The sequence below is a fragment of the Erythrolamprus reginae genome, chromosome 2 (assembly GCF_031021105.1).
Source record: "Erythrolamprus reginae isolate rEryReg1 chromosome 2, rEryReg1.hap1, whole genome shotgun sequence".
NCBI lineage: Eukaryota > Metazoa > Chordata > Lepidosauria > Squamata > Dipsadidae > Erythrolamprus > Erythrolamprus reginae.
Window position 1 is genome coordinate 166837953 of NC_091951.1, and position 24764 is coordinate 166862716.

A 24764-nucleotide genomic window follows, 5' to 3' on the forward strand; every position below is an offset into this window, starting at 1 on the left:
TGATGGCTACCTTTACCTCAGATTAATTAAAAAACAAATAAACTATATAAAATATAATGCAAAACACAATGCAAGTGTGACTCCAACAAAATGAAAATGAAACAGAAGAAAGATGAATGTTTCTCATTTCGTTTTGTGTCTGAACATTAACCAAAAAAAATCAACAAAAAAGACATAATTTCAAGCAAATTGGAAGATCTTTATTTGATTTTTTTTTCTAAAATAAGACTCCTATATACACAATTCACTCAATATTAATATACTCATAATCTGGGTAACGTATCAATATGCCTTTTGTCATATTTTGTCTGTCAGGTGGAATTCTCATAAGAAGTTAATATTCCTGCAAAAATTTGTTGTATTTTTTTCAAAATTAAAGGTGTTATTGTGTCAAATACTGTATTCCTTTCTGGGAACTCAGAAAGCATCCTGGAAGAAGACAGTGCCCGTTCAACTAAAATTAACCTTGAAAATTATACACAGTGGGAAATCCATTCTACCTAGCTAGGAAGAGGACAAAAAATATGCTTAAGCATTAATTAGGCAAGGAAATATGCTAATTGGATTTAGAGTTAAAATGAAAGCACTATTGCGCCAGATAATAGTAATCCAACCATGGAAATTAGATTTTTTACTCCTAAATTTTAACAGATTTCCCATTTAAAATGTTTCAGACGTTATAAAGAGGGATGCACACTTTAATCAAATTAATCAACACCTAACATTAAAACATGTCCTTGTGCTTGTGTAGTTCTCCTCTTTCCCTTTTGTACTTTCTCAGGTCATTGCTCAATGTCATCCACAGGACCATCAGTTCTCCAAATTATTCCTTTTTCAATTCCGAAGAACGAGTAGCATTTTTATTTAAGAACTGTAAAATATATAGTTTCTTTAGCTGTTAGGAACATGTTAAAAACTGAGCTTATGCAGAGAGCCTCTGCAGAGATGATTTTTGTTTTGTTTTTTTTGTTTTTGTTATTTAATGTCAGAATTTTTAAGTGTAATTTTAAAGGTACTGTGGATATTTTATTTACACTCTGCTTGTAGTCAGATTTCAGCTATACTGGTGCTATGGATATGACTGGAGCAGTTTTGTCCGGATATCTGGGCTGAATTTGACCCGTCACCCGATGAATTTGATCTGTTACCCTTGATGAAATGGACAGGGTCTATACCAGTGATGGCGAACCTATGGCACACGAGTTGTTTTCCTATGTGAGCTCTTGTGCACACGTGCACGCTGGCCAGCTCAAATACAGGGTAACGGGCCAACCAGAAGTTCACTTTTGTGCTCACCCTCAGCTTCCTTTTCATTGTCAGAGGTCTTCAGGAACTTCTTCGGCTTTGAACAGTTGCAGCCAGGCCTCCCACATCTCGGCCCATTGCTTCTGCAGTGGGGAAGGTTTTCCTGAAGGCTTCTGTACCTGATAACAAAGCTCCAGATCAATCTGGAACTCTGTTATTGGATATATAAGCCTTCAGGAATGTCTTCCCGGCTGCAGAAGAAATGGGCAGAGGTGTGCGAGGCCTGGTTGCAACTATGTGATGGTAAGTAGTAGGGCAGCTCCACTTCCTTTTGTTTCTAAACTTCCAATTGGTCTAGGGGGCATTTTTCACCGTCCCCAGGCTGCAGGGGCTTTCCTGAACCCTGGGGAGAGCAAAAAACAGCCCAACGGGCCTACTGGAAGTGAGGGGGCTTCAGTGAGGTCTGGGTGCATGTGTGGGGTAGGGAGGGGACGCAGCAGGGGAAGGTTGTGTGCGTGCAAAGCACATTGCATTATGGGTGTGAACACATGCATATGCGCTATCACACGCATGCACATCCTTTTGGCACCCGAGCCCAAAAAGGTTCACCATCACTAGTCTATACTGTTAACTGACAGTATAGAAATTAACTGACTTCAGGAGCCACAAGGGTTGGAGGCTCTGATCAATTTCATGCCCCACAAGCTCTTCTGTGCCAATTTTAAATTCCAATGTGCATGAAGGGTTTATGGATATGCACAACACATTGGTTTCCATTCCACTTCTTGCTCCATGCAAATAAGCAGGATTTGTCATTCATTGTAGAATGCAAACATGACCATTTGCTGAACAGGGGGAGAAAATGCTCCTAATGTTGGTAATGTTTGTTCCAAAATCATGTAAGGAGGTATTTTACAGACAGAAACAGGGCTTGATTTATCAGTCAATATTGTGAGCAAAACAACTAATTGAGATGACTGACAGCAGTTCCATGGATTGCAGCACAGCTTAGCTCTTTCAATATAAGAAATAAATAATGTGTTATTAGACTGTGTTAGACATTCCGGGGAAAAGAGTAACTTAATAGAGACAAAAGAAAACATGCAGAATAAAGAGCTTAAATATTTACTGTACGGGGGTTTTCTTAGCTTTTAATTTAAATATATTTAATTCATCACCATACAATAGCAGTGATTATATTATAATAAGAGCATTCCCTTTGAACCTGCATGGCAAACCTATTTCTGGAGAACGTCTAAGCATTTCATAAGCAACTCATAACTTTCTGCAAATGATTCTACCGGCTTTGGCAATCCTCCTCTAGCCTCACTGCTGTGCCCTTCTTCTGTTCCATTAGCTTTATCCTCTATCCACCTTTGCAGCGCCTAAAAGAATTAGAAACTTTATTCAAAATGGGCATGCACAGTAAGAAAACAGAAAATGCAGGGTAGCTATTTAGTGTCAAGTCTAATTTCGACACTGATTACTACTGTTTCACTCATTGTATTGCTGATCAATTTTCTTCAGAGACACATTTCATTTCCTTAATGTCATTAAAAAAAACAATGAAACGAGCCATACGTGGTAAACTAATCCTGGACATACAAGTGGTGGGGTGTGGCGGATCTGTGGATTAATTTTTCAAAAACTCTTGGCCTTTTTATAAGTCCATGCTACCCAGTAGACTTTCCTGTTATTCTGCTAAACTCAGCTTTTTACTTGAGTCCCTAACTGAGCCTTGAACCTCATAATTACTATCAACAGCACAGAATGGACACTACTATCCAGTAAAGCAATGGAATGAAATCCCTTCTGCCTAATCTGGATTTCTCATTTTCTGCCAGAGCTGGAAAGAGCATCCTTAAAAGCAGTTCTCACCCTGTTAAAGGATACAAGGCTCCATCCTGAAGTGACATACCTTGTATCTTTCCAGAATGCTGAACCCAAGAACAGACTGCAGCTTGCGCAAGCAAATAGGACAAAGATCTAATGGACGTCTATCTGATTCCTCCAGATGATTAGATCCCTGCATAACACATTGTAACCACTGACAGTGGTGGAGCCCAAAGATATGTCCAATCTCGTGAGTCAAAGTCTGAAACACAGATATAGCCAAATCACATAAGACCACTTAAAACCACAACAGTTGTGCTGAATAAGAGCTTAATAGTCCCTATAACACAGTTAGCTAGTTTTCAAATAAGAGTATAAACTTTCATTGCAGGATGTGGAATACTTTAGATGGCAAAATCATTTTATATTTGGGAAAATGACTGAATTCTTGCTCTGCCATAGAATATAAAAGGGAAGAGTTCTACTTAAACCAGCCTTCTCATTATGTTTGACTAATAAAAGTCTACTGATCGTGGATTTGAATAATTGTAGTTGCAATCCAGGACGTTTGGATCACAAGAGATTTGTGAGAAAAGAATTCGCCAGTATAATAGACTGGTGTTGGATTACAATTGAAGACAGCCAGAAACAAGGCCAATTTCAACCATTAAAATGTGCTGCATGACTTTGGGATAGGCACTCTCACCCCAATTTCATACTTTGCTATCTGGACACCTAGAGAAAAGGCAAATTATAAATTTAACAAACAAATTAAGTAAAAAGAATTTAGCCCTTTTAATTTAACTTTCAACATTTCAGGAAATATAAATATTAACTAATCCATTTTAATCTTCTAGCAAAAATATTTAATTCAGTATAATTGTACTTACATTAATCTAACATGAAAAGCACAATAAAAATACTGACCCGAAACAGATCTCAAGTTTTAACTTCTAAAAGTTTTCTCTAAAATCCACAAGCCAATGATCTCCCTGTCCTCACATTTCTGCATGATTTTAATCTTAATCCAAATGATCACATTAATTAATTTAATATTAATATTTTGGTCTAGATTAATAATAACAAAATAATTATCAAAGGAAATCATATGTTTAGGTAGGAATTATTTTTGGCTTTGTGCGACATATTAACACACATACTGAAGCCTCACAACCAGTTAGGTTAAAATATGGTTGACAGGGTTTGTGCTGCCAACCTAATGAGCTGCTCTTTCCTCACCATGTATTTAACATCTTGTGGAATCTAATACAGTAATTTGGTTTCAAAATAATATAAATATAACTCAATATAACTCTAGTAATTCGAAACACTTACTTTGCAGGATCTCAGAAGCAATTGACTTGTGATCTCAGGTGTATAGTAACCATCAAACACAGAATAGTCAGCTGCAGGAAGCTTTTTCACTGTTTTCAACCTGCCTTTGTAGTTTGCACTGTAGAAGTCACTGTCATATCTGGCAAAGCTAAAGATCCCCACCCCTTACCAAAATAAAGGGAAATTCAAATTAAAGTTGTACCAATGGGGAACTGCTGCATTAACCATACATACATACATATGCATACTATATGTGTTTAAAATAATATTTCTAATATAGAAACCTTGTAGGCCACTTTAAAGTGCCTTGCAATCCACTTCAAAGTAAGTTCTGACAAAGAGAGTTGATGCCAAAACTAAGTGTTCTCCTTGGCTTGGAAAAAGATCAAATATGTAAGGGGGGGTTAAAATCTTTGTTTCAGAGCAACAGTCTCTTTGTGTCTTGAAGCAAAGGCAGGGGTTCTGACAGGTTCTGGAGAACCAATAGCGCAAATTTTGAGTAGTTTGGAGAAACTGCAAATTCCACCTCTGGTTGGCCCCAGAGTAGGCTGGAAATGGAGATTTTGCAATATAGAATAGAATAGAATAAAATGGAATGGAACAGAATAGAATTCTTTATTGGCCAAGTGTGAGTGGACACACAAGGAATTTGTCTTTGGTGTATATGCTCTCAGTGTACATAAAAGAAAAAATACATTTGTCAAGAATCATGAGAATCATACAACACAGTGATTGTCATAGGGTACAAATAAGCAATCAAGAAACAATCAATATTAATATAAATCATAAGGATAAAAGCAACAAGTTACAGTCATGCAGTCATAGGTGGAAGGAGATGGGTGATAGGAACAATGAGAAGACTAATAGAAATAGTAATGCAGCCTTACTTAGTGAGTTTGACAGTGGTGAGGGAATTATTTGTTTAGCAGAGTGATGGCATTGGGGAAAAACTGTTCTTGTGTCTAGTTGTTTTGGTGTGCAGTCCTCTATAGCGTCGTTTTGAGGGTAAGAGTTGAAACAATTTATGTCCAGGGTGCGAGGGCTTAGTAAATATTTTCACGGCCCTCTTTTTGACTCATGTAATATGCAGTATAGCCTTCCCCTGTCACACCCAACGAACTGGTAGGGAAAAAATTTGAATTTCCCCCTGAGTAAAGGTGTTTTCTCTTTCACCCCACCTGGACCAGTTCAGCTGCAAAACAGTCCGCTCAGCAACTGAGTTTAGAAAGGGCAGAAAAGTCCTCCAAACACTTCTGCACTGGGGCTTAGCACCACCCTTTTGGAAAGGCATATCAGGAGAAATGGAAGAGGAGAAATGTAGCCCAAGATTGAAAGCATCTTAATGACATCTCATATAGTCAGTCAATCGCCTCTTCTACACAAATAGAAAAAAGGACTGAGATATGGGAAGCCCTTGGTGCTGCCTGAGGTTGGTTGTTACCCCAAACTAGCTAACATAATCAGTGCACAGTGAACACCAAGAAAAGACTGGACAACCATTTCTCTGAAATAATGTAGAGCTTTCCTGCTTGAGCAACGGGTTGGACTAGAAGACCTCCAAAGACCCTTCCAACTCTGTTATTCTGTTAAACAACCAACCTCATTTAAACCCCGAGTTACAAATATTCTCTATCGATAATAGATTATTACAAGGTAACTTTACCACAACTCCCGTTTGTGCAAATAACCATTTCAGAGAAGAAATTTGTCAGGAAAACGATGGTTTGAGAAAGTATATTGACTATCCAATGGTTTCGTGTTTCTTTCCAAAATATTTTATTTGCAAACATACAAATCTCAAAGTATGGCCATCAATAAAAATGTTTTACTCCACAATGGCAAATTAAAAGCTCCTAAGCTTTATTATAAAAAGGCTTCTAATGTACTACCACTGCCCTCTATTGTTCAATGACAGTACAACATAACTCGTGACCAACAATTTGAAAACAATAACATCTTCCTCTCCACCACAGACTTTATATATTATTCTGATAGCCTTTATATATTCCTTGCTGCAAATTACTGAGAACCAGGACCCAGATAGTATTTAGTAATCAAATTGCAAAAAGCAAAATGGCTGTGGTTATCATCAAGGCTATGGTTTTCCCAGTTGCAATGTATGGCTGTGAAAGTTGGACCATTAAAAAGGGTGTGCACCAAAGATCTGAGGCCTTTGTCTGAAATGGTGTAGTTCTGGAGAAAACTCCTGCGAGTCCCTTGGACTACAAGGCAATCAAACCAGTCAGTCCTAGAGAAGATCAACTCTGACTACTGTTTAGAAGGCCAGATCCTGAAGATGAAACTCAAATACTTTGGCTACCTAATGAAAAGGAAGGATTCACTGGAGAAGAGCCTAATGCTGGGAAAGATTGAGGGCAAAAGAAGAAGAGCACGACCACAGAAAATGAGGTGGCTGGATGGAGTCACTGAAGCAATGGCATGAGCTTAAATGGGCTCCGTGGGATGGTAGAGAACAGGGAGGGTCACGATGCATCAGACACAACTTTGCAACTAATAACAACAGCAATGAAAAGATGATTGGGCCACATCATATTATAAGTCATCCTGAGAACTTAAAGGAAGCCCACCACATACCTTCTGTTAAGGAGGCTTGTCCAAAGACAAAATTCCAAGAGTCCTTGGGGTAAAGATCTATCATGGTTATTCCCACAATGCAAAAAGCATCCTTTGGCTTTTTTTTCTTTAGGTAACTCAAGAGATACCCTGTATGAAAAACAGGTATCAGTGTCTTTCCACAGAAGGCATTAATTGGCATAATCAAGAACTGCAGCCATAACAGTAATCCTGAAATAAGACAGATATTAAGATGACTTCTTCAAGTTACATATCATATAAGCAAGGGGTAGTGGGATAAGGACTATGAATTTAAATCTAATAATTTTTAATTTATTTCCTATAAAATGAATGTGAAATTTGCAGTTAAAACAAATCTGAGCATGCTCCAATTTTGTTTTATAAAGGAGTATTTATTTACCATGTACAGTGTCCCCTCGATTTTCGCGGGTTCAAACTTCGCAAAAAGTCTATACCACGGTTTTTCAAAAATATTAATTAAAAAATACTTTGCGGTTTCCCCCTCCTATACCATGGTTTTTCCTGCCCGATGACATCATATGTCATCGCCAAACTTTCATCCACCTTTAATAATAAAATAAATAAATAAACTTTAATAAATAAACATGGTGAGTAATAATCTAAATGGTTGCTAGGGAAATAGGAAGTTGTAATTTAGGGGTTTAAAGTGTTAAGGGATGGCTTGTGACACTGCTCATAGCCAAAAATAGTGTATTTACTTCCGCATCTCTACTTCGCAGAAATTCGACTTTCGCGGGCGGTCTCAGAACGCATCCCCCGCGGAAATCGAGGAAACACTGTATATACAAAGAGCATCAGCAAAAAGAAGAATCATACAGCCTTTCAACAATACACATTTTGTATTCATCAGATTTTGGTTTCAACTTTTAGTATCCTTAAATTAAAAGAATTAGGCAAGAGATGAAATGAAAGATCTCTGCTTTTGGCCAGGAGCAATAGGTATTTCTACTCACAGAAAAAGAAATATACTGATTTCCAGGTCAGCTTAATAAACATCATCATAGAAAAGGCTGTAACTCAGCATATCAATACAAAGCAAATAAGAGCACAATACCGACACAGAAGGTAGGTCTTAATAGCAACTGTAACCTATGATAACCAGGTTAAGTTCATCCTTCATCCAGTATCATCTTTTGTGACTTTTGATTACAATAAGTTACTCAAAAATGTCAATCTTTTTTACTTGCTCAAAATAATATTACAAATGTATGTATTTATATTAACGTATTAAGTTCATATGCTGCCCAAATCACCAATAAGGTGACTCCGAGCACCTGAATACACCTGAAATTTACAATCCAGTTGACAAAATTGATCAAAATCACAAGAATGAATTAATCTAGCACTTTTGTCTATTCCTCGTACCTGCGTGGATCTGCAGATTGTGCGTGAATTCATTAATTCGAAAGGCACAACCTGTGTGTGAAACTGTCGTTGGGTGTAGGATTCTTACAGTCAGGCCATAATAAAATGCTTCACAGTAATCTCTTAGCCATTTCATGTAGATATCCGTGCTCACTTTGGCATCTCCAAAAGAACCTAGGTCCAGAAAACATTAGTTTATAGCATTTCTTTTCCTTCCACTATTTATAGACAAAATCATACAATATAATGGTAAAATATTAACTTTACTTTTTCTTACTATACAATTCTGAGTAGGAACAATTAGCTTATTTTAAAAGACAGGAGAAAAAGCCAAATAACATTTAGTGAACAAAAATAGCAATGCAATATAAAGAGCAGATATCAGAATCTAGGGAAATGAAGGACCTAGGCTTTAATTACATGCCCACTTGGGTATATACAGTACTTTATTACTCAAAATACTGTAGGTTCTTCTGAATTCAAGCATGCACTGAATTGGGCTGTTTGTTTTATTTTTGCTTTCTTAATGTTCATTAGATACAGTATAAATCTGATCTTTTACATGTTGTGATATGAAGAGTCAGACTGCCTTAGCAACCTTCTCAAGTAGAAGATAAAAATTCGTTCAATGCTATCTCTTGTTGCCCACATTCTGGAATTGTAGAAATATGTAGGATTCTTTCCCTCATTCTATCAGTTCAGAGGAAATTATCCTGAAAAACTAGCCCAATAATAACCAGGTTGGGATGACAATTATGCAAGTGGAAAGCTTGAAAGCTGCCTTTTTAATTAATGGCTATTTAATGGCTCAATTAACATTTTCATAGCTGATTCTTTAATATTACCAATAGGCTGGATGTAAATCTGTCTCTTCTGTGGGGTTGGCATATTTCTGCAAGGGTCATGATAAAACTGTGAAAAATCCTGGGTGGGTTCTGGATGTGAGGAGATCCAATCTGATTCAGATTCCAGAGTTATAGGTTTAAAAAGGGCACTGTCTGGTTGAAATGCTTCATTCAGCAAATGCTTCTCCTTAGGATCAAGCTTCTCATAAAGCTTCAAAAGCTGTCTATCCTTGGAGAGAAGAGCTGTTTTCAATGCCTCCTCAGAATGCCTAATTACCTTCATCTAATAACAAAAAACAAAGATGAACACTGGTTATGAAATCTGGCTCTTACATGCACATTATTACAGTTCCTCTTTGCCATCAGTTTAGTCTTGCAAATTCCTCTGGTTCTTATTGCAAGCAAATAAGTAACAAGACATGCAACATAGCTTAGTGCTTATTCAGCAAGGATCATGTCCTACCCATGCAACAATCAACTTCTCCATTCTCTTCCTATTTCTGTACCAACTATTTATTTCATAATCAACTTCTGCTTTCCGACATGATCACCATGGGAAAGATTTGCTGCAAGCTGTCCTCAGTCTAGTTCCTGAATTAGTTCACGGATCACAACTTTTTTAAAAAATCCAGTACACACAATGTTGGTTGGAGGTTTATTGTCGACTAATATCCAGATGAATCTCATACAAGGCATAATTCATAACAACTTTAATCTCTATGGTATATATAATTTATTGTATTATTTAATTGAGTCCATAATTCAGGGCATCTAACATTTTCCTCTCAATTATGCTCATCTGGAACATCTGCAAACATTAAACTGTAGAAAGGATTATTGGAGCAGTTTTCCATTTTCTATTGTTAGTGGACAGATCATGTATTTTTCATTTTAAAATGATGTGATTACATTGTGAAGTGACTTATTTAGACACTCTTATTCTCTTTAAAGATTGCGTTCTGCCATCTTTTACAAATCCAATTAAATAAATAAATAAATTTTGCTCAACCCACATCTGAAAGTACAACATTTAGTTATTAGATTTTGTCCCATGTTTCATACAAGAATTCAAGATGGCATATGTCAAACTCCGTCTTCCTACTTTTCCCCAGACCAACTTGGTAAGTTACCGTGCTGGGCTAAGGGGGGGGGGGATGACCTAGTAATCTAATGAGTTTCCATTGATAATAATAGTTTCAACCTAGATTTCCCTGGTGCAAGTCCACTATGATGTATGTGTAGCATGCACATTAGATGGAATTGATGAGATCCTCAAAAAGAGAGAGACTGAAGGCTTCTAAAACTAGAAAGTTATCCTTCCTTTCCTTTGTTTCATCTCATACATTAATTTCTTAGTCTTGAAAATAACATGTTTCCACTTTTCACAGCACATCAGTGGCACCCATAAATAACTTTCAACAGGCTGAGAAAGCTAAAATAATTGTTTATTTGTCCAACACTCGATAATCTCCAATTTAAGTTTTTCTTTCTAAAAATAACAAATAGATATACCATATTCCAAACCATATTTCAAAAGCCCATGATTTTGAAAGAGCTCTTGATTTCAAATATTATCTGTGATTCATGAGATTGCTTTTCTTATGCATAAATCTAATCTCATATTCTGTGCATAGAGAATAGGGAAGCAAATTAGATCCTTCTAATTTAACTAAGAAAGCATAATTTAAGGAAAACCTGTTCTTCAGCTAAATTTTCAGAACCTGTTTCGGAATGTATTCTTCCACAATGTATTTCCAAAAATGCTTTAAGTTTTGAATGAGTAACAATTTTTTTAGTAACTTCCTTTGTCAATAATTCTACAAAATATATTTTTGCAATCCATATATACTGGATGGCAGGCAGAATTACAATCTTTAAATAGCTGTTTTTCATACACAACCATATGGATATTATAATTTATTGGGAGCAGGTCTTATGTTTGTACATTCTTATGTTTGCAAATTTGTAATAGTGGGTTTTTACATTCATTTTCTGAAATTTCACTGGATTCTGGGAAAATTTAACTGGATAATCCAGGAGTCAAAAACTTTACTGAACTTGTATTTTGGAGTTCAGAAAGCAAAGTAGTCAGTCATTTATTAAAACTCGCTTTAGCATATCCCTCTGAATTAGGCGAATATAGCATACTCTTCTGAATTAGACTAGTATATGATATCCTCTCAGTACCTCAGGGTGTCCAGGGGAAAGCATTTCCTTGTAATTTGTGATCTAATTAAGGAGCAGTTATAGATGATGACATATCAAACGGCTAAGCCATGGAGAAATATTGGAAGCTGAGGAAGCAAGTTGTTGCCACAGGTATGCTCATTTTTGCTTGACTACCAATTTGGTTTAATACAGCTTGGGTTTTCCCCCTTGATTTATTCCGTTTTTTTCCACGAATTCCCTGATAATTCCCTGATATTTCCCAAACTGCGCCAATTTCCCTGATAATTCCGATTTCCCTGTTTTCCAGGTTTGCTGGACACCCTGCATGATAAGCAACTCATTCTTTAAGAGGGGGAACTTGACGATGCACTTTAATATTAGCCCCCATTTTCTTCCAAAAGTCTGTTCCATCTGCACTTTTTCCTGATACAATATGGTGCTTCCAAGGCACTTTCCCAATCATCATGTGCAGTTTATGGATGACAGGGCATTGCCAATGAGTTCAGCAAATGACAGCCCCATTACTTTGAGTTTGATTTCAGGTGAACACCTGGATACATCCAGGCAATTATTCCGGCAACACCGAGAAATTTTTTTGCCAATGTCATATGGAAGGATTTGGTGGTTGTTCCTCAGTTTCTCAATCTGGTCTATAGTCCTGCAGCAGGCTAAGATTTCTCATGACAGGAAGGGTAACTAGGTCTGATCCGGATTATTATTATTATCATCATCATCATCTTTACAAAAAAGTAATACACAGCAAATGAGATTTATATGCTGGATTTTGTATCACAATATCATAAGTCAAACACTTCCCAAGCCTCTAGAACTGCATGATGTATTTTTGTATGATGTGCACAGATCCAACTATGGCGGCCTTTTGCAATTGACCAATTGTGATTTTGTCAATGTTTATTGTTTTCAAATACTGGCTGAGACTTTTGGCCCAGCACCAAGAGTGCTGATTACCACTGGGACCACCTGTATTGGTTTATGGCAGTCATTGCAGTTCGATTTTAAGATCATGATATAGGCTGTTTTTCTTGTTATTTTTCTTCTTGTAGTTATTATTATTATTACTACTACTATTATCCTGAAATCATTCATGTTTACCAGGGTAGCTGCCACTTAAAACAGGCAAGTATTCCACTGTCCCCATTTACTCACGCCTGCCTTAAATCCCCATGTTACATACATGTATTGGTCAATTTCTTCAGTGATTTAATATAGAAGCAACATAACATACTGAGAAGGGAATAATTTGATCTTCAGTTTAAGCTCACATCCCCGAAGAAGGGGAGAGAGCCAAGTTTATTCTGAAATAAAAAGTGCACATTCAAGGTAATAATAAAGCTAACGTTATCCCAGTATTATAGTTATTGTTCTAGTTAGATGGTGCCCAAATCAGACCATCCCCCGCCAGCTGCAGCTGACTGGTCTCCATTTTCCAGGAAGCAGACGCTCCCCCCCCCGCCCCCTGTTGACGGCGCCCAAACTGCACGCGCACCACTCACTGCACGGGGCCGCCGTTGTTGTTGCTGCCACCGCTGATAATCGCCCTACGCACGCAGGGCACGCATCGGCCGTACGGCCGGCCTACCGCTTCCATGACTCCGTTGCTAGGCTACCGGTCCCGCCCATCTCCTCCTCCCTGTCAGCGGAAGCAGGTTGTTTGGCGCCTCAAGAGCGGAGGGCGGGGCTGAAAGAGGCAGGGCTGGAAAGGCAGAGCGCGAGGGCGCGCGCCTTCTCGAGTTTCTCTCGGAAACTTCGTATTTCCACGTCGTCAGACCACGTGCCGAAAGGCGCCCGCCCGCCGAGATATTTGTGGTTCGCAGCAGTGTGTGTGACGCCGTGCTCTTTGGGCATGTGCCCTGCTCGCCAAAGGTTTAGTAAGTTAACCCAGTTTTGTACATTTTCACGACGCGGAGCCATCAACTAATCCTGGAAGCTGGGTGTGCCCAGTGGGTTTAAAGTGGGTTTGGTCACCACGATGTATAAAAAGGGGATGTTGAGACTCTAGAAAGAGTGCAGAGAAGAGCAGCAAAGAGGATTAGGAGACTGGAGGCTAAAACATATGAAGAACGGTTGCAGGAACTGGGTATGGCTAGTTTAATGAAAAGAAGGACCAGGGGAGATATGATAGCAGTGTTCCAATGTCTCAGGGGTTGCCACAACGAAGAAGGAGTCGGACTATTCTCCAAAGCACCTGAGGGTAGAAGCAATGGGTGGAAAATAAACAAGGAAAGAAGCAACTCAGAACTAAGTAGAAATTTCCTGACAGAACAATTGATCAATGGAACAGCTTTCCTTCAGAACAAATGCTCCAACACTGGAAGTTTTTAAAAAGATGTTGGATAACCATCTGTCTGAAGTAGTGTAGGGTCTCCTGCCCAAGCAGGAGGTTGGACTAGAAGATCTCCAAGGTCCCTTCCAACTCTGCTGTTGTTATTATTTTATTATTATTATTAAAACCAAAAACTTCCCTGAATCCAAAAAAATAATATGAAATCAAATGAAATCAAGCTGCAATTAATGCTGTGGAAATGCAGCCAGCATCTCTGAAGGAATGAAGAAAGAAATTATGCTCACCTACCCTCTCACCCACCCACCCCCAAGCATCATTAGGTAGCTACATTCCACCAAAGGTTTGTGGGAGCCAACTTCAGAGATCCCAAAGGTACTTTCTCAAAAAGTGACCTGGAGGATTGTGAATCTCCATAGACCACTCTGTAGATGAAAAACTTTGATGCCAACAAACACCCCTAGGTAGTTGCGATTCAGGGAAGTCTTTAACAAATTCAGGGAAGGATACTTAACAAAGGGATACTATCTAGGACTAGGGAGGTACTAATACCACTCTATAAAGCCTTACTTAGACTGCATCCAGAGTACTGCATCCAGTTTTGGTCACCATACTATATATTTATATATAAGACATTGAAACTCTAGAGAAAATGCAGAAGAGAACAACCAGGATTATAAGGGGATTGGAGACTATAACATACGAAGAGCAGCTGCAGGAACTGAGTTTGGCCAGTCTGGTGAAGAGAAGGGTCAGGGATGACATGATAACAATGTTCCAGTACTTGAGGGGATGCCACAAAGAGGTGGGGGTGAGGATGTTCTCCGAAGCACCAAATGCCTCAGACAAGGAATAACGGATGGAAACTGACCAAGGAGAGATTCAACCTGGAAATAAGGAGGAACTTTCTGACGGTGAGAGCAATCAACCAGTGGAACATCTTGCCTGTGGAGGTTGTGAGAGCTCCAACACTTGAGACTTTCAGAGAGAGACTGGACTGCCATTTGTCCAAAATGGTGTAGGGGTGTTGGACTATATGACCTACAATGTCCCTTCCAACTCAAATAAATAAATAAAAAACAATGCACACAAGTGCTCCTGGATGCACACCTGGGCAGGGATGTTTCTCCCTCGATGCCGAAGAGCAACTTCTGAAATGTTGCGCTGCTTAAGCAGTGAATTCTAGAAGGACCTGGGCTTTTGCTGCCAAAATTACTTTGGTCAGATTGCACACAATAGTAAACAATGGTGAGCTTCTACACAGTATGCTGAGCTTAACTGTGGCTGGCTACTTTGTGACTCAGTCTGTTGTGTGAACTAAGTCACTGGTTTTGGTTCTGTAAGTCAACCCAAGCATTGGATTAGTATTATTTAGCGCACATACAGGTAGTCCTCTACTTACAACCATTTGTTTAGTGACTTGTTACAACAGTTGAAAAATGTGATATAGTAAAATCATTTTTCACACTGGTGAAAAATGCACCCGTATGGTTGTGAGTGGGAGGACTATCTGTACTTAGTGAAGAATGGATGTTCCTGAACAGAGCTGACCAGTACAGCTGACAATAGTATAATACTGTATATTACATTGGGCAGCCAAGGGTTGGTTTTTTTAATCAATTGTATCAATTTTCTATTCCATTGCTTAGTGCTTAATAACGTATTTTCTGGGTATACAATTTTCTTAACAATATAAATGCCATTTTTACTCTTCCTTCCTCCCGCCCCACCCATTGGTAGAATAAATTCCACATTTGATAATATTCTGTGTCTTCTTTCTGTTTAATTTGTAGTATAAGCCTTTCTATTTCTGCAGAGTCTTAATTATCTGTTCATCTTGGGGGTGTTTCTTCATTTTTCCAATATTGTCCAAATGATCCTTGCTGTTGGATGTTCCTGACCAATACAGCTGACAATAGCATAATACATTGGGCAGCTAAGGTTTTGACATGATTGATACAAACAGAATATAATGAGGGCTCCTCCCACTACAATTGAAACCAATGACATATAATTTAAATATTTATTTATTTATTTATTTATTAGATTTGTATGCCGCCCTTCTCCGAAGACTCGGGGTGGCATACAAATCTGGGAATATGGTAACTGCCCCAGTTTAGTTTGTGTATAGTACAAAGATATGGATAAATACTCGAATATTTGGAATTTTACATGACTTCATTCATATTCATTAAAACATTAGCTTTTGGAAATAAATGAATGCATTAATATATGCTAATTAGAAGCGGCCACATAAGTATGGAACGAAGTCCTTTGAAATTGTTACAGCATTCAGCAATTCTGTTTTTGTATGTTGTTGCATTATAATATTGATCTTGCCAGGCCTTTACACCAATCATCTGTCAGAATATTATAAAATCATAAAAGATGTACTCCATGTTTGTTTATAGTCAGACAAAGCCATCTAAAAGTTTGTAACAGAATGTATTAGCAATGTTGTTCTTCAGAATATAACTGTAGTTATACAAATGGAATAAATAATCTTATAACTTTATAATTGCATATTTTATTTATATTTATACTTCATAATTAAAATTGTGAATGTATGTTTTTTTAAAAATTGTATTTTTACCTGCTGTTAATATTTCTTATTTGAGAGTTTCATGATTGTTGATTGTCTTTATAAGTATTTTCATATACAGTACCATGGGTGTTTTAAATGTTTTGCTCTATTATATACTATGTAAGCCAGTGTTTCCCAACCTTGGCAACTGGAAGATATTTGGACTTCAATTCCCAGAATTCCCCAGCCAGCGAACGCTGGCTGGGGAATTCTGGGAGTGGAAGTCCAAATATCTTCCAGTTGCCAAGGTTGGGAAACTGATGTAAGCCACCAAGGATTGACAGATATACAGTATAACAGGTAAGTGCATATGATTTCTAACAGCAGAAAAAATATCAAATATCAGCTTGCAATATTGCAAGCAATGTATTCCATATTTTTAGAATGTTAAACAAGACTCTTCATTAAAAAAAATGTTTCTTGTTATATACACCCAGAAAAGGAAAGCAAAAGATTTTATATTCAAATTAAAACAACGATATTATAAATTGAGTTTGCCAAATTACTATTACAAATGTGATACATAAGGAAAAAAGACAAAACTTCCATTCTTGGAGCTACTAAAACAACTGATATATAAGTAGTCCTTGACTTCTGACTACGATTGAGACCAAGATTTCTGTTGCTAAGTGTTTGTTAATTGAATTTAAAAAGTGAGTTTGTTAAGTGAATTTTCTTGCCGTAGTTGTAAGTGAAAAACTGCAGTAGTTAAATTAGCAACAGGTTTGTTAAGTGAATCTGGCTCCCTTATTGACTTTGCTTATCAGAAGGTTGCGAAAAGGGATCACATAACCCTGGGCACACAGTGACTGTCATAAATATGAATCATTTTCCAAGTATCTGAACTTTGATCACATGAGGATGGGAATGCTGTATGAAAAAGTATGAAAAAGTCATGTCACTTTTTTCAGTGCTGCAGTAACTTTGAATGGTCACTTAATGAACGGTTGTAAGTTGAGGACTACCTGTACAACATACTGTATAATTTGGAGAATAAGATGCACTCCCCCCCCCAAAGAGGGTGGAAATGGTGATACAGCTACTTTTGCACTCCTGAAGCTCCACCCTATGTGAAAATGGGGTGCATGCAGATAAACAGCACTAATAATAATAATGTATTAAATTTGTATGCCGTCCCTCTCCGAAGACTCGGGGCGGCTCACAACAGTAATAAGAAACAGTGTAACAATGGGACAAATATAATAATAAAAAATATATAAAAACCCCAACAATTAAAAACCATACAGCACATACCAAACATGAAATATAAAAAGCCTGGGGGAGATGTCTTAGTTCCCCCATGCCTGGCGATACAGGTGGGTCTTGAGTAACTTGCGAAAGACAAGGAGGGTGGGGGCCGTTCTAATCTCCGGGGAGAGTTGGTTCCAGAGGGCCGGGGCCGCCACAGAGAAGGCTCTTCCCCTGGGGCCTGCCAAACGACATTGGTCGACGGGACCCGGAGAAGGCCAACTCTGTGGGACCTTATCGGCCGCTGGGATTTGTACGGTAGAGCTCGGAGCTCCGGCATTAGTCTCTCCCTTCAAACGATCATAGAGTTTGTAGACTATATAGATTTACAAAACAATGAGATAAAGGAATATTCCTAAACTTAATTTTATGATTTATTTCATGGTTACTATGAAATTGTGTGAAAGCATCAATGGAGTGCACGTTATCTCAGGTTGCAGAGCTTTGATTCATTGAATGAGTACCAAAATGTAAATATTGCAGAATATATAGCTTCATGCTACATAATTGCCATTTCATGTTGAATAAATTGAATTATTACTGTATCTTAAATAGAACTTTCTTTAGATAGATTTGTACTCCAAAAGCATTTTATTAAAATAAATGTGATAAAAAAATCAAAATAATCCAATTTAAATTAAGAGTCTCCTTTAAATAAAAAAAAACTGATTTAATTTTTTTAAAAAAATTGATTTTTGTCTACCTTGGTTAAGTGAGAGAAGTTAACATTTCATATAAATACTGGATTTCCCTGTAAATAAGACAGGGTCTTATTTTCTTTTGATCCCTGAAATATGGCCTTGGCCTTATTATCAGGGGGTCATTATTTTAGGGGTGCAGGGGGCCCCTAAATCTCGGCCTGAGGCAAGGGGAGTGGTACCAGAAAACCCACAAGCTGCTTCACCAGTGCCACTCAGGCCACCACCTCCAGCAATCGTGGCAGATTTTTTGTTGCTTCCCATGCAAACAGTATAAGGTGAGGAGAGGCGGCAGGAGGGATGCGGATATAGAAGGGCAAGCAATAAAAATGAAAGTGAAACCTAAGCAGCAAATATAATATTAAAGAGCACCTGTCATTTCAGATCCATCATGGCAGCGGGCATCCAGTCACCTGCTGCCTGCCCCACCCCTCATTTTGTTGTGTCACTGCCGCATACCAGCCATCCCATTAAAGTGAATGGGACCGTCGGTGAGTCAACAGTGGGTTCAAAGGAGGAGCCGCTGCAGGACAGACATGACAGTTGCTCTTTTAAAATTATGATTGAAATCAAATTGATTTAAATCAAGTGATTTCACTAGCCTTAAAGCCTTTCATGATTTAAATAGACTTGATTTAAATAAAATCCACCCTGCAGTTAACATTTCTGTACCTCGACACAGTGTTTTATATCTGAATTATGCAGAATTGATTCCTTAATCTTTGCAAAAGCATTAAAGCATACAACAAAACTAAAATCAATTTTAGTAGATAGCTTAATTAGTTTACTTAAATCTAGGTAGTCAAAATGATTGCACTGAAAACTAATTAAAAATACTTCTAAAGTACAAAAATACAGGCTCCATGAGGATGTATATTGTTTATTTACTGTCAGTAATTTACACAAGGCAGTATTAATGGCTTGGAACACTTGCAAATTATGTACAAAGAGCAATGTACAACTAAATGAAGGTTTCATGTTTTAGTAATCAAACCATTTTAAATGATACATTTGAAGACTTTATTTAGAAATAATTTATTGCCAACTATGGACAAAAAGGGTGGGGCGAATTTACAAAATAGTAGATTCTCTTCCCTAAAAAGTTACAGAAGATACACATATTTCAAAAGTATAGTAAAACATATCCCTCATTTATACAAAAGTAATACAAATCATGATTTCATTAAAGATTCTGTGGGGTCATTACAAATAACTTTATAATACATAACCTGTTGTTGCTGCTGTTGAAGAAAGTGAAAGCAGTTTTAAATAATTGGCAATCATCTGCTTTCAAGTATAAAATAAGGACACTATTGCAGTGCTGTATATTTTAACCTGATTTTAAAATAAGACTAAAGTTGTACCATTGATCAGAAGTTCTTACTTGCTTTTTGAATAGATGACCACAATACACACAAAACTTAACCAACAGTTTAAGAAGAAATTTGTTATTTCATTTTAAATCTATCCTTTAAAATAGGGCCAGGCAATATGTGGTTGTCTAATGTTGAATAAGTTTTTAGCAATGCAAGCTGACATAACCAGTTAGGAAGGATAACTGCAGTTACAGTTCAACATTTGTAGAAATACAATGAACGTCCAGTTTTGTTCAAAACAGAGTCAAATTTAACTTAAGTGAAAAGCATCTGCCAGACTGTGGTCACAGAACATCAGGATGATCCTTCCAATGTCTTTGTTTTGTCAGTAAGTTATATACTAGAACTACTCTTTGGCATTATCAGTACAGGAAAATGGGAATGAGGCAAACTCCATTCTATCCTGTATTTTCACCTACTTCACAGTGAGAAAATAGAGGATTTCTTAAGCGTTGAAAAATGGTTTTCTATATTGAGTTTCTGCAAAATAAGGCACAAGGCTAAATATTATGTTTATTTTAAAAATGACTTGGTTAGAGTTTAAGGAAGGATGCAAGAACTTAAATTCCTCTGCTTCAGATTTTAAAATACTGAATTTTATAAAAAAACAAATACAAAAAGTTAAATTGTTTTGAAGTCAAAAGTAATTTAGATACTTTTTAAAAAGTCCTCATAAATTGAAAAACTATCAAACCAAATAAATATAATTTTTAAAAACGTTTGTAAAAAAATGTTTCTATGAAGGCCTCTGGCAACAAAGAATTGTACTTGAGAAAACTAAGCCACTTGTTAACAAGAATTTTTAAACTCCTGTTTTATTTTAGATGATAGAATACATTAAAAATTATATTTAAAAATACCAGATACCCAAAGGGGATATTAAAGTTCATACTCGACAATGTTTAGAGTCCATAGTAATAGGACGAGGAAATTAAAAAACAACAACAATGAACTAGAGCAGGGGTGTCAAACTCAGTTTTATTGAGGGCCACATCAGGGTTGTTTTTGACCTTGGGTGGGATGGGGGGGGGAAGCTTGACGTCACTCCTGTCGGGTACCTGTGGTAGCTCAAACGCTAACAAACACTAACCAGTGAGAACAAGCTCCTGCAATCCTCCAGTGAAAACAGATTCCCCGAGTTCTGTTTTCACTGGCAAAGAGTTGCAGGAGGGAGTTGAAAACAGCTCGGGAGCAAGTTTTCTCTGGCAGAAGCACCGCAGACTGGTACTTTGCTATTTCCTGGGTGGCCTCAGGCCAGATCTAAGTACCACACGGACTGAATCTGGGCCTGGAGTTTGACACCCCTGAACTGGAGGATCCTCAGGTTTGCAAGCTGGCGATTTAACCATTGCAACCATGAATCAATATTTCTCACCAAAGGTTTGGTACAGCATTTCAGTTATCCAAAATTGGCACAACAGTTTATCCTTCTAATAATTATTTAGAAAAAAAGTCCACAATAAATTGAGGGGGGAAATGCCTGGGAAAAGAAATACTTAACTCTATCTCTGGATTACTTTTCCTACCAATTCTGCTACTCTCAAATTCTGTATACAGTATATGACTGATGGGGAGAGAAGCAGATATGTGGAAGGGGAAAACCATCACCTCTCATGATTAAAATTGTGGTCCCTTACAGCTACTTAAAATATAAGTAAGCATGAAATATATTGAGATTTATAATGATCACTTACGTTAATGTGTTCCAGAATTGCTTTAATTTTATTATTTCTAGAATGAAACATCAAATTTCCTAACTGTCCTCTAAAAGTAATTTTTCTGAAGTACAAAGGAAAATGGATAGTCTAAACCATGGGTGTCAAACTTGCTGTGTCACATTGCTATTAGCCTTGATGGCTGTGGCCTGTGTATGATGCATCCGGCCCTTAGGCATCGGTCTGACGGTCCTGCTCTAAATAATACTCTGTCAGCAGAATTGTAAAATTAATATTTCATTTTTGTATGTATAGTTTTATTTCAACTTCTGATGGATTTAACTGCTAGATAGAAATATTTTTTAAAAAAAATTAAGGTCTTGCAAAAAAGCATCTACTTCCCTCTTTTTAACAGTGCTAGTATTCTAAAATACCAGTATAGAAAAAATGGCATTCCCTCATTTTGTTTCACCCTAGAATCCTGAAGGTTCTGATTATGTTGGCTTGGTTCTCTAGCAGAAATTCAATGATCAATCATTTGCACTCAGTTGTCTGTTATGATTTAGAAGCTCTTTTCCTTCAACCAGCTAAACCGGTATTCACTGTAAGGCCACTATTAGTTTTTTAAAAAAACCAAGAGGCACTTTAGATTATAAGATACTGCATCAGTTAACCATTTACTGGTACTGGACTAGGTCAATTACTGTTAAAGCATTCAATTGGCACAAAGCTTAATTATCCTAGTCTAACAAATGGCAAAAACGTATTTTTCAAAAATGTAAAAATATGGATTTTTCCTTTTATAAAAATGACAGAATAGTTGGGTTCCTTTTAGAACAATGACTAAATTTGGCCTATGTAACAAATGAAACAAAGAAGGGAAATTTGCTAATTGTTTTTGTTCTTAAGCAAAGCAAATATATTTTATTGCATTAAACATTAGAACCCAAGTGTCAATCCCTTTTGTAAATATCCTCTTTAAAGCTCCTATGGTAAAATCTAGAATAAAATGTTCAAAAGATATTCAGAATTACAGATGCAGTGGCTTTTGACCAATACCAAAGCATCAACAAAGCTATTATTTTTACAGAGTATTTCATGGCAAAATTCAGTCTTCAACATATGTAACTGAACCAGAAGGTGGAATTTTTTTATTTTTACCCTTTTAAGGTGTAATACCATTCAGCTGCTTTACACTTTAATTCAATTTTAGTGGTTTTTTAAGCAATACAATTGCCAATACTGTCAACTACAGCTGTATATACCTCAGTGTGTTAGCTTTCTTTAATAAGCTACATTTGACATCTATAAACTGAATTACTAATCCACCATTATCCAATTCACAATATCTTAGTAAATGAAAAAAGGAGTGTTCTCCAACAATGGCTTATTCATGGCAACTGAGAAGGACTCTCAAAGCTGCAGGAAGCAGCTTTTGGTTTAAGTTAACTGAGGCCCAAAAATTATAAAATCATGGGGTTTTGTGAAACTATATGATCTAGCAAAAAACAAACCAGACCAAGAATTTCTATGTATGATTCATTTTGATTGAAATACTCAATGGCATTTTTCTTTTCTGGTACCATCTAAAAGCACTTTCTACTGGCATAGAAGCTGAAGTGCATTTGTAAACTTGAAATATAGGTTAATTATTTGACAAAGCAAAACCATTTACCATATACAATAATTGGTGATGGAGTCAGGAAAACTCTTCAATAGTGCTCTTAAAATCCAACCAGTTGAAAGAGGTTTGCATGTTTCCAAATAATTTCTTTCAAGCACATATCTACAAGTTAATAGTTTAGGCTTTATAGTTGAAAAAGACAGAATAATTTGAAACCTGGTGTTAGCTTTTTTAAAAAGTCTATTAAAAGTTAAAACTGATTCAAGATATTGAACAGGAAGATATTTTGATTTTAAGAGAAATTAGCAATAAGAACAGCAGCAGCTTTTACCCACACATCATGAGATCTTACAAGACCAGGTTTACTTTTTAAACTCCTGCTGTAAACTATTAACAGAAACCAGTCTTTTCAACATCACTGTAGCATGAGCTGCTTGAGGTTGTCATGAAGGATGGTATCTTTGACATCACGGAATACCAGACGAATATTTTCTGTATTAATAGCAGTGGTGAAATGATGGTATAAGGGCTTCTGTTGCTGGTCCCGGCGTTTGGTGCGAAAACAATCCACCAGGAATTTTTGGACATCTGTTAAGTTGTGAGGGTTCCCTTCAAACTCTGGGAAATAGTCTTTGATGCTCACTTTTTGCACTTTTTCCTCAAGCAAGTCTGTCTTGTTTAGAAAGAGAATGATGGACACATTGCTGAAAACCCGATTGTTGACTATAGTTTCAAAAATGTTCAAAGATTCTGTGAGGCGATTTGTTAGTCGGTCTTCCATAAGTACCTGATCGAACTCACTCGATGAAACCAAGAATAGTATTGAAGTGACACTATCAAAGCACTCAAACCAACGTTTTCTTTCTGACCTCTGGCCACCTACATCAACCATCTTGAAGGGAACATTCTTAATTTCAAAATCGTACTCGTGTATTCCTTTTGTAGGTCTTCGTGCTAGCAGAATATCTTGCTGGGAGGGAAGATAATCCTGGGGGGAAATAATCTGAGTTGTTAATGCAACTACTGAAAAATAAAATAAATGATCTTCCATTTGAAAAGAAAAAAAACTTACTATATTTTAAGCATCCACAGAATGTATCAAATGCAATATCAAAAGTTAAAATAGTGGTAAGAATAAGCTTTTAGCAAACTAATAGTTAAATTCCTTATTTTAGATTCCTGCTTTATTGAGGCAAGTTGGTACCAAGTAACAAAAGAATGTAAAGCAATGTGTAAGATTACGTAATGTCCATGAAAGCAAAACATTTCTATTGTTTCTTGACAAATGTATGAGTACTGTATTTTCCGGATTATAAAATGTAGGGGTGTATAAGACACACCAAGATTTCAAAGAGGTAACTAAGAAAAAAACCAGTTTTTGTTCTCCCTCGTCCCCAGGAGCACTCTGCAAACCTCACAAACTCTCTGTGCCCTGTTTGTTTGATTTTTGCAAAAATGGGGGCATTTTTGCCTTTCCCCAGCCCCCAGGAACATTCTGCAGGCCTCCCAAAGCTTCTGTTTTTCACCTGTTTTTGTGAAAAATGGAGCACACATTATTTGGGAAGCCTGCAGAGTACTCCTGGGGGCAGGCAAAGACTGCCCTGTTTTTTACAAAAATGGGATGCACAGAGGGTTTGCAAGGCCTGCAGAGTGCTCCTGGGGGCTGAGGAAAGACAAAAACACAATTTTTGCCAAAAAAAAACCCCAGCCCTTCCCCCTACAAAAATGAGTGTTTTGGTCCCTCCAGCCCCAAGGAGCATTCTGCAGGTCTCCCAAATCTTTCACATATCCCATTATTTGGGAAAAACAGGTCCGTTTTTTGCAAAACTGGAACATGGGCCTGGGGTTCAGAGGCCCAAAATGGCAGCA

At 37.2% G+C, this 24764-nt stretch overlaps 2 protein-coding genes across 5 annotated transcripts in view; both read right to left on the bottom strand.

Moving 5' to 3' along the window:
* Nucleotides 1–2369: 2369 nt before the first annotated feature.
* Nucleotides 2370–13056, bottom strand: AMZ2 (archaelysin family metallopeptidase 2). 3 transcript variants are annotated; one of them, XM_070740320.1, is made up of 7 exons: nt 12923–13056; nt 9240–9522; nt 8395–8568; nt 7009–7218; nt 4414–4577; nt 3164–3340; nt 2370–2630 (listed from the first exon to the last, which is right to left on the bottom strand). In XM_070740320.1, the coding sequence occupies exons 2-7, from the start codon at nt 9520–9522 to the stop codon at nt 2484–2486; spliced, it is 1155 nt and encodes a 384-aa protein (XP_070596421.1). In that variant the 5' UTR covers nt 12923–13056; the 3' UTR covers nt 2370–2483. The 3 variants fall into 3 exon arrangements, with proteins under 3 accessions (XP_070596421.1, XP_070596423.1, XP_070596422.1); XM_070740322.1 differs by having other exon boundaries at nt 7009–7137; nt 12923–13023; XM_070740321.1 differs by having other exon boundaries at nt 12916–13023.
* Nucleotides 13057–19104: 6048 nt separating this feature from the next.
* GNA13 (G protein subunit alpha 13) overlaps nt 19105–24764 on the bottom strand; it is a 41473-nt gene continuing 35813 nt past the window's right edge. For both annotated transcript variants that reach the window (XM_070740325.1, XM_070740326.1), the window contains one exon: nt 19105–23883. In XM_070740325.1, coding sequence (XP_070596426.1) covers nt 23311–23883 — 573 coding nt within the window. In that variant the 3' untranslated portion in view covers nt 19105–23310. The remainder of the gene's footprint in view (nt 23884–24764) is intronic.